The 10773-nt window shown below is 34.8% G+C and overlaps 1 protein-coding gene across 2 annotated transcripts in view; it reads left to right on the top strand.

Moving 5' to 3' along the window:
- The window catches only part of DCUN1D4 (DCN1, defective in cullin neddylation 1, domain containing 4), a 26000-nt gene extending 18990 nt beyond the window's left edge, over positions 1 to 7010 (top strand). For both annotated transcript variants that reach the window (XM_009077782.1, XM_009077783.1), the window contains 6 exons: positions 1910 to 1980; positions 3508 to 3599; positions 4489 to 4597; positions 5446 to 5550; positions 5998 to 6100; positions 6211 to 7010. In XM_009077782.1, coding sequence (XP_009076030.1) covers positions 1910 to 1980; positions 3508 to 3599; positions 4489 to 4597; positions 5446 to 5550; positions 5998 to 6100; positions 6211 to 6266 — 536 coding nt within the window. In that variant the 3' untranslated portion in view covers positions 6267 to 7010. The remainder of the gene's footprint in view (positions 1 to 1909; positions 1981 to 3507; positions 3600 to 4488; positions 4598 to 5445; positions 5551 to 5997; positions 6101 to 6210) is intronic.
- Positions 7011 to 10773: the final 3763 nt, after the last annotated feature.

The raw sequence follows: 10773 nt of genomic DNA, 5'->3' as shown, positions 1-10773 counted from the left end.
TGAATCTGGTGCTTATGGTTTAAAGCAAAGAAGTGAATGAATTCAAGTATCCCATACTAGTTTTATCATCTAGTTTTCCATCACAGGGTATAGGGAAGGTAGGCTGAATTATTTATTCTTGCCCTTGCATATGAGAACTTTTTTCAGGCATTACTTCTAGGATTGTTAATTATGATCTGTGGTCATAAAAGATGATCATTTAATGGTGAAGTTGGTGGCTGTATACATTTTGCTACATGTGTTTTTCTGAAAGGGAGAAGTTGAAGTATGGGGAAAAATGACCACATCACTGTAAAGACCAAAAGGAAATGAAATAGATATTTAGCAAAGAAAATAATGTCATCTTGCAGTTTTCTGGTGCTGTCTTGGATAACATGGCTCATAGCTTGTTCTATTTTGTCTACTTCTTAAGCATAATGAAGAGTGACTTAATTTGATGTAATAAAACTTTTTTTCTTCTAATAAAATGAAATGAAATACTTTGAGATCTCACTTGTCTGTGGCACTCTGTGAGAGAAGATTCAGACAAATTCAAGCCAAATCTAGCATGTTAGATTCTCTGCCTTTCTGACCAGCTTGATCTATTTTTTTACTCTAGCAACAGGCATGACTCATTTTTGTCAAGACTTTCATGGAAAGAAAGGATGAAAGGAAGCCTGTATGTGAAAGAGCTTTGGGGTTTCCATTGGATGCACACACCAAGATAAAACAGAGAAAAGTGGAGAGTACGATTCTGTTTACAGTATTGAGTAACATTCTAAAAATTGAATTTTCAAGGAATAATATCTCTTGTGTTCTTGCTTCATAAGTCTTCTTTATGTATGCAGACAGTTGACACTGCATTTTGTTTTTTCCCCTTGGTGTGTTTTTACATTACAGAATGAGTCTTCTTAAAGACTGTTGTGTACACTCAGAGAACTAAGAGGCTGTCATGAGAAGATGGGAAAGATATAATGCAACCTTGTTATTTCTAGACTAGTAGGTCACCTAATAATAAAACACAGACTGATCTTCCCTTTATAAAGCCTCTTTTTCTTGCATATGTGAAAATATATTGGATGAAAGTAGGCATTTCAGCCTGTAATGGTTTTGATTCAAATGAGCCCTTTTACACTTGAGTAAAATAATTCTCACAAAATAGTTCAAATACTTAAAATGTACTTATAATAGATTTGCACAGTACAATTCTTAATGCTTGTATATTTTTTCAAGAGCAATGTAGAAGTTACAAACTTCCTCATTTATGAACACGTTTTATTAGTAGAATTTACATTTTGAGTCTTTTTATCCTTTTCAGTAGGCAAAGTAGCAACTATAATTCCTGTCTTCCTTCCCCCTGCAGTTCCTGTTATTTAGATAATGTGTGGCCATTGTATAGCAATATGAATAAACAGGAGCATGTGGTTTTTTGGGCTCTTTTTTTCTAGATAACATTATATGAAGATATTATATGAGACAATAAGGAAAGAGATCCTGGTAATGATAATGTCTTGTATAGCTATACATCATATTTTTATGTGGTATAATAGCAGTAGAGATTCAAGTCAAGAAATGAGTTTCACTAACCATCGTCCACTCCTGTAACTGTGGTAAGAGTGTGTGGGTGTTCTGCTAGTCTTGAGTGCATTCTTAAAAGTCTTATTAATTTACACTTCCAAGATTATCTCAGTAAATGGGTAGAATGCTTGTCAGGAATGAATAGTTGTTTTACAGTTTCTCTGTTTTGAAAGGTGAAATAAAGATGTAAGTGTATCCAAGACTGATAAGAAGTGTGGAAATATTTATTGTCTGTCAAAAGAAACACACAAACTATGGAAGTTAGGTTATACTGTGTGAGTGCATTTCTCTTGTGCTGTAGAGGTCAGGCTGTTTTAATTATTAGAGATAAGTAAAATGCATTTTTTTGCAGGCACTGATGACATTGTAGGGCCAGAAGGTATGGAGAAATTTTGTGAAGACATTGGAGTTGAACCAGAAAATGTAAGTTCAAAGTTCATTTAAAAGATGCCTAATCTGTTATGATGTACATGAGTGAATCTTACAGCTTTTATTTTTCCATCAGGAATTAAAAAATCTGCATGAGTTTAAAAAAAAAATTAGAAATATAGGCCAGGGAGGTTTGGAAACACATTTGGAAACAACTTGCCTTCATTTTAAACCCCAAACTGTCAACCTGTAAAAACTCTTATTTGTCTTTGCTGCCATCCCTTCTCTTTCACCATTCCCTACCCAGCCCCAGAAAAAGAAAGATTATTTGTAAAAAAAAAAAAAAAGCCTATGGCAATGGTTGTAATGGCTGAAACAATGAGACAACATTCAAGATTTAATACAGCAACTACAAAACAACAAGTAACATTTCCTTTGAATTTTCTAGGAAAGAAGGGGATTTCAAAGCTTGTGAGCAGTAGTGGCACTCCCATTATGCCATTTCAAAACACAAATAAGGAATATGTATATTTACATATATGTATTTTATATATGTATATGTTTATAGAAGTAAATAACATTTAAAAAAGAATAGTTGTGCCTTTTGCAGACCTTTTCCTAGTGCCTATTTTTTGCTCTAAATGTGTTTGCAAGTCCCGTCCTGCAGAATTCATGAAGCATCGTCTAAGTAAAATGAGAATTATGGCTTTGATTTACTGGAAAAATGAGATGTACTTTGCCAATTTCAGAGTTTATTAGTATAATAAATGTTGTGATTTATGCAGACATTTGGGTATATAAACAGGTGTTCTGATTTCACATTAAAAACCGTATAGAGCTGCACTAGCATTAGCTAGTTAATGGCTGAGTTGCATATTCAAATGATTTGATTATTTTTTTACTTCTGGTGTGCAAGGTCAGTTGTCCTGCAAGTTTTTTCATGTATTTGTCACGAGTAAGATAGTAATAGTCATATGGTATCACTTTATCCAAATTGTTTATTGCTTCAGTCTTCTGTGTGAGATGTGAAAAAGACTCTGTTGGCTTTGAAGTATTTATGTATCAGTTCACCTAGCTTTAGTTAATATTCATTTATTTAGTTAATTTAGTTTTAGTTAGTATTGTGGGATCATTATTAGCTTTAAAATTATTGTATTTCACAGAGCTTGTGGATTGCAACTGATGCTCATTGAGATGAGAGTTTTACAAATGTCAGATTAACTTGCCAAATTGGTACAGAAATTTTGTAGCTGTTTTGGGAAACCTTTTCTGTAGCTTTTGCACCTACTCGTCTTCCTCACTGTATTGTTCATTAGATGATGGTGGAAGCTCCCTTGAAGTCCCTGTTGGTAACTCAGGTGGATGTTCACTCTGTATATTTGCACTGTTACCTTCTCTTTGTTTGAATTATGTGCAGGTTTGTCACTTTTGGAGGTTAATTTCTAAAAATAATGTAGCAAAGATCTGAACTTCCCATTTGTACAAGTAAAGCATTTGTAGCCTACTAAACACTGGTTATTTGAAAAGTCAGTGGATCTTTTTGTTAACTCTTTTCAGTCTCAATATTTTTCTTTAAAACAGGTGGTTATGCTTGTGCTAGCATGGAAGTTGGATGCACAAAACATGGGCTACTTTACATTACAAGAATGGTTAAAAGGAATGACATCACTACAGTAAGTGCTTTGTGAATTCTCTTAAGCTTGTTATAGTAAACATTAGTTTTTAGAAGAAACGCACTTTAATATTTTGGCTCATAGCACCTAAAGCAGAGAGCTCTGCTGTGGAGTAGAAATCACAATTTTTGGTCCAATTTATGGTGATATAGTCACTTAGAGACAACTTGAAACCAGCAGCTGCACATTTAAATACAGTTGGATTAAAATGTCTGCAGTCTCAAGAAAACAGAGGTGTCATGAGGTTTGGCTTTGTTTCTGTCCCCAAGGCCATCTGTCTTTGTCACTGGATTGGACCCATCTTTTAGATACTGGTATGTTGTTAAAGCATGTGTGGTTTAAAATGCTAAATAGTAGAAACCCTTTCTGTAACTCTACATTGTTCTTTCTAAGAGTTGCTGTCTCCAGTTGAGAGCTTATGTTCATGGCATAATTAGCATAAATGTAGTTGAATAATCATGTTTCATAGAGAGTTGGAGGAAGCTCTGTGTTTTGACTTATCTGGAACAGAATCACTAAAACTATGTAGGAAGTTCTATAGTTTCAGCAAAACTATAGAAGTATTTTTTCACTGCTGTGGTTTGCTGGTTGTTTGCCATGCGTGGACTAGCTCTTAGTTTTATCTGTTGGAGTGTGCATTTTCTACAGAGCAAATCAAATTTTTATCAGAGTACCAGTGTAAGACTTTGCTATTTAACACCTAGTGTGAAACAAATTTAGGTATAATCAAGGCATTTTCTGCAGACAAACTCATAAACATGCCTTTGTATGTACAGAGTGATGTGTTTGGAACAGGTTGATGGGGATACATGTTCAAGATTCTTTCCTAAAACATTGAACATCTGTGAAAGAATGCAGACTCAAACTTCACTTTGTGCTTGTCTTGTAGATGTGATACTACAGAAAAATTGAGAAATTCTCTGGATTACTTGAGATCTTTATTGAATGAGCCTACCAATTTTAAACTTATTTATAGATATGCATTTGACTTTGCACGGGTAAGTACTGTGCTTCTGAAATTAAAAACTTTACTTTCATAAATAATAATTGAAAGACTGAATATTTCTAAGCATGTGTCTCTTAAGGTACCACTCAATCTTGATTCTAACAAATGAAAATGTTCGTGTTCTAGAAAAGTATATGCAAGATGCCATAACTGGAAAAGTATATAGGATGTGTGATGTTTAGTGGTTTAGTGACATGTTTTGTTACATCTCTGCATGAAGCTATTTTGCGACTCAAGAAATGATTTAGGCCTTATTCTGTTGCATGTTGGAGCTTTGCCACTTAGAATCATAGAATTATAGAATCATCAGTGTTGGAAGAGACCTCTAAAATCATCAAGTCCAGCCATTAACCTGTCACTGCTGTTACCCCTAAACCCTAAACCATATCCTTCAGTGCCAGATCCAGATGCCTCTAAAACACTTCCAGGGATGGTGACTCCACCACCTCTCTGGGCAACCTATTCAGTGCCTGAATACCCTAACAGTGAAATTTTTTCATGACATCTGATCTGAATGTCTGTCTCAGCTATGCAGAGGTGTACATGCAAGCGTGGGTGTGGATCTAGTGACTATTGCTTTCTAGTCAGGTCTGAAGTCAGAAACAGGAGTATATGCCTCATCTGAATTAGCAATGATGGATTTTTGGGAACATCTATAGAAAGCAACATCTCTGTATAGCAAGACATTAGCTATGAGGAAGGAAATTTTACTAGAAGGTTTTATTACAAAGGACTGTTAGGTACTGCTATTTATTATTTATTTATGTATGGGTGAGCTGTGGGGGAAGTGAAAAAGCTCTGAAATCATGTTCTTTTTTTCTTTTTGACCTTTTCATGCAGGAAAAAGACCAGCGCAGCCTAGATATCAATACTGCCAAGTGTATGTTGGGCCTTCTTTTAGGAAAAACATGGTCCCTTTTTCCAGTATTTCACCAGTTTCTAGAGGTATGGAGCTGGAAACAGAATTACAGTTTCTTTAATCTGTCTTCTCAGATGCTTTTAACTAGAGGTAGAATAAACGGCTAAGAGTTTTATGTTCTGATTTAAATACAGTAACCACCAAAGTAACTGGTTATCTTTCTTTCTATTTCCCAAATCCCTATGCTGTTAAGATTTATTTAATGCAGGACAAAGTATAGAATGTCTTTGATTTGATTTTGGACTTTCATTTCATTACTGTATGTTTGCCCACTAAAAGAAAGATGTCTTAATCAGAAACGTGAATTATTCAGCCCTAGTTTGATTACTTGGTGGTTTCTTTAATCCTTTTTAGTTTTAGATGGCATACAGATTAAAATAATAATGCATCACAAGGTTTTATTTTCTTTAAGAAAATCTGAGTTTGAGACAGTTGAAAATGTGTTGGTAACTTCTGTTTCTTGCTTCAAGCAGCAATCAAAATACAAAGTTATCAATAAGGACCAATGGTGTAACGTTCTTGAATTCAGCAGAACAATTAACCTTGACCTCAGTAACTATGATGAAGATGGAGCCTGTAAGTACTACCATATGTTGGTGTTCTAAAATAATGTATTTCTCTGAGCTTAATCATTCTATGTCCTTTTACAAAATTTGGTAAAATACAGTTATTTGATCTCTCTACAGGGCCAGTGTTGTTGGATGAGTTTGTGGAATGGTATAAAGGAAAACAGATGACATAGGAGTTTAACTATGCACAGCCACTCAAGAGTCACTGTTACCACAATTATGTCAACCATTAGCCATAAACTGCTATTTGTATCAAAGTGCATGCTGCTTTTCTGGCACTGCATCCCTTTTGCAGGGACCTTTTGATGTTTGCTATTTAACAAGCTAGCTATGCTTGCTGTTTAGCATTGTTCTCTTTGAAGGCTGCTTTGCATTTTGTATTTACACTACAAATTGGTGAACTTGCCAGCATCTTCACTGTGATTATGTGTATATTGCTGTCTAAATTTGTATATGTGTATAAAAAAACAAAGCTTCACCTAGGGGTTATTTCTGCAGAAATGTATTGTAAAAATAATTTTGTGGCATATTTCTAGTCATCTCTTACATGTCTGTTGACACTTCGGTTCTTTTGTTTTTTCTTTTGGTCTCAAATGTAGCATTTCAGACTGCTTGGACATAGTTAAGTGAAGAACTATTGTCAGTTTCAGTGTTACTATTTGAGATGCCAATTTCTGAGAGGAGAAGACATGCTGTGACTTTCTTCGCTGGAATTCGCCAGACCTGACCTGATGCTTTATAGGAATGAAATATTGGTGTCTTAAAAATATATATACATATAAATATTAAAACTGTAATAGTTGTACATGCCACAGATTAATTCCATTTGAAGAAAAAAGTACTGACTTTTTCATGTTAAAACTGCAATAGTCATTACAGGTACAAATGAACAAATTAAAGTACCTTTTAAAAATGGGTTTTAGACTTTCGTAAATTGCCTTTGGCACATTCCTTTTAATTTTCGGTGTACCAAGAGTGTTTGATCCATGCTGTGATCTAGTGAAATTGAAATTTCTAGCTAAAATTAGTGGTTTGAGGAATAAAGTATGCTCACCCCTAGCACATGGATAATAAAGATTTGCGGGATATTTTGATTTGTAACATTAGTGTTTCCAAGGGCCTTTAACTTTGTGTTTCTTAGTAATTAAAGATATGATACAGGAAAAAATATGATCTTGAATAGTCAAAAGATTACTTTTTTTTTTCATGCTGGGCTTTAAAGTGTCCTGGCAGAAGGTCCATTGCAGGCAATGGGCATGTTAAACACCAGCATTAAATGACAGTACTTTTTAGTAGGGACCACTGCCTATTTCACTCATTCCTTTATCTCTATAGGATGGTTCTAGTGATCATTTTGGGGAAAAACGAGTGAATGGAATGATTAAGTTCTGTAATTTTGTCGCATTGTCTTTGCCTTACCTTTCTTTATTAAGTAATGTTAGTGTTGATTTTCATCAGCAGGTCCTTGAAGTATCCGGTGCTATTAAACTTTGATCCCCTAAGGATTTATTAAAATGTTCCACATTGATTCACAGAGCATTTAACAATGAAGGGCCAGTGGATGTTTTGGAATGAGGAATAACATCACTTTTTTCTGTAGAAATATTCTACAAGTTACTGGCAGTTTTGTTATTTCCCTTGAATGCAATCCAGGGAAAGGGGAGGAAAGTGTTTTAGGTTGAATGTGCAATTCTCATCTGTGGTGAAGGTTCTATCCTTGCCATCAAATCAGGAACAACTGTCATTAACTTGACTCCTTTCAGGATTGAGCCTAGTTCAGCAAAAGCACATTAGTTGGCTGCCCTGGACCAGGAGGTTTGTAATTGTGGTGCTACAGGTGGTCATTTGTGTTCAGATCTGTTTGTTGATGTTGGTTTTTCTTTTTCAGAGTCAGCTGCCAAAGACAAAAACTGTGTCTCTGTGTATATTTGTATATACATAAATATACAATATGTAAGCATAGACAAACTCTAGAATTTCATGATGCTGTAAGAAGAAAATACTACCTTTCCCATGAAATAGTTTCGTTCAGATTTCTGTGACACTCAGTAGTGCTCCTCAAAGTTAATAGTGGTAAAACATACACAGTCAGTGCTCTCTCATATACTAATACACATAACCTGAATTCCATGTTTGATGCCAGTTTGCACAAGAAATTGAGTGGAGTGTGATATTTAATGTTTACAATAAGCCTCTTAGGAAAACACCTTTTATTAAGACTTCTGATGTAAATGTGTATATTACCATAGTATAACCATAGGAGGTATCAGTGGAGCTGCTGGTTTAGTTCTTAGAAGAATGAACTTAGAAGCAATAGAACTTTCAATGTTAGGCTAAATTGTGACTGCCAAGATTTTAAGTGAAATAGTGTAATTGTTCTGAAATATTAAGCATTTTAAGTGAAATAGTGTAATTGTTCTTAAACATTAAGATAGTTACTGAGTAGAAAACAGTTCAGCACAAATTGGCATGAATCCTACAACAGACACAAGTTTGCATAGAAGGTTTTTTATGTCACAAATAATTTAGCTTCCAATAATGGAAGCAAGAGCCAAAGAAACTTTTAGTCTCTTACTGTTACAGGTATAGCTTTCAGATAACAGGGTCAACAGAAATCTGTTCAGCTCAACCAGGTGCTTTTTTTCCAAGTTTTGCTAATGTTTATCAGAGTACAGAATGTCATTAAAAGCAAAGAAAACAGGGGAAAAGAACCCTCAGAAAATTCTCGTGCTGTATAAGTAAACAAACTTGTTTTTTTAATTTGGGTAGAAGTCATTGGGAGTGATGGAAAGGAAAAATGTGTTTGGAAATTAATCAGATGCTGCAGAGTTTTTTCTTCCATTTGCACCAGGATGAATCTGTAGCCTTCAGCTGGTTTATAAATACACAGTTTGATAGAGTAAACCCCAGATTCAATTACAGCCAGTAGACAGCTTTGCTGACATGTATAGTGAACAAATGGACTGAAATGGACCTGTGTGGCTTGATGGGCTTCCCTGTGCTATCCATCCTGCTACTTTTGCTATATATGCTGATAAGCAGAGGATCCTAACATTGCCTACTCCTGTATTTTGGAGAAGTTCACTCTCATTTTTAAATAATTGTGGAAACTTAGCTAACCTACCCAGTTCACCTTGTATTTAGTACAAGTTTGGCATTTGCTTTTTTGTTTATTATGCCATCAAATAGTTGATGGGGGGGTTTGGGTTTTTTTTTTTCCCTTTTGAAAAGTAATGTACAGAATATGCTGACTTTTTGGACAAGACATTGAGAGGTCATTGCTGAAGAAGCATCATGGACCTTGTGCTAACCTTCCTGGTGTATTATTACTGTACTTTTAGCAGAAACTTGATGTGTGTGCAATTCATGCTTGGTGTTTGGGAGATGTAAATTGGAAAGAGTTAGTGAAAGGAAAACAGCATCCAGAGACTATAGCAGTTGACATGCTTTGATGAGGACAAGCATTTGGAGCTCTTTGTACTCAATCTTTAAGATTTTTTTCAATGTAAATGATTTTATTGATATTAGTAATTGAAACATTCCAGAAATTATATTTAATTCTACAGCAATGTGGTATTAAGTACTAAAAAAGGATATAATTCCATTTTACTGTTGGTTTTTCACTTTTTATCAAGGAGAGCAAGCTGAAGAGCATGGAATTTATTGGAATCCTTAATGTACTTGAGTTTTCAGTTAAAACTGTTTAAGGTTGTCTTTAAGCTACAATAAATACTTGGGTTATTTTTGTGTAGCCTTTTCTAATATTGTAGAGGCTTCTCCCATTTTAGCAAATATGCTCCACAATCAAAATTAGTTACAGCTTGTTGCTACTTGGTTAGTGTTCCCAAGTTACTTTTTTGAAGGACAAGAAATGAACTTCAGTTGTGTCAAGGTTTTCCCAGATTTCTGTTGACCCTTGGTCACAAGTCTAACAAATTGTTTATTACTCTTGGAATTCATAGAGACAGTTTTAAAGGTTAGCTTGTGCCCTGGTTTTAATTGTAACTGCTAAAATACCTCTTTCTAGGCCTTATATTTTGTCCTTTCATATTGCTGTAAAAGTGTATAGAATCCATCCACCAACTAAATAGTTTGTTTTCTGTAATCGAGACCAAAACTCAGCTTGATATTTTTTTGCTTTTATTTTTAGATCCACCCTGTGTGTGTGTGTGTGTGTGTACGTGTGTTGTCACAAAATAGTACCTACTGATGCTGCTGTTGCAGGAACAGCAGTTAACCTGTAACTGTGAATGCTTTACCTGTTAGTCATTTGGATATCACATAAATAAGGTGTGCTAAACTCTTGTGACTCATGATCTGACGAAAATACTGTTGTGCCATCTAACATGAGTTCATCCGGTTAATTTTTAGGTCTTTTGCTGGTGTTGATGTAAAATGGCATCCCACAAATAAACAGTATTTGTGTTGGTTTCAGCTACTGACTTCAGATTTTTCTGTGGTTCATACTTAAGAATTTCTCCTATCTGAACATGCGTCATGTCAGCAGGCAACTTTTATCATTTAGCAGCAGAAAACTTGTGTGTAGAGTCTAGTCATTCTTATTTCTAATAGTAGGGCAGATCAGTATTTAAAACTGTTGGGAAGAGGTATGTGTTTCAAAAAAGTTATGTTTGAAATGGACTGTGTGGGTGTAAAACAGTATTATAATGCAAGAGTTTT

The sequence above is a fragment of the Acanthisitta chloris genome, unplaced genomic scaffold, assembly GCF_000695815.1.
Source record: "Acanthisitta chloris isolate BGI_N310 unplaced genomic scaffold, ASM69581v1 scaffold1267, whole genome shotgun sequence".
NCBI lineage: Eukaryota > Metazoa > Chordata > Aves > Passeriformes > Acanthisittidae > Acanthisitta > Acanthisitta chloris.
This window is presented reverse-complemented; position numbering and strand designations above follow the sequence as displayed.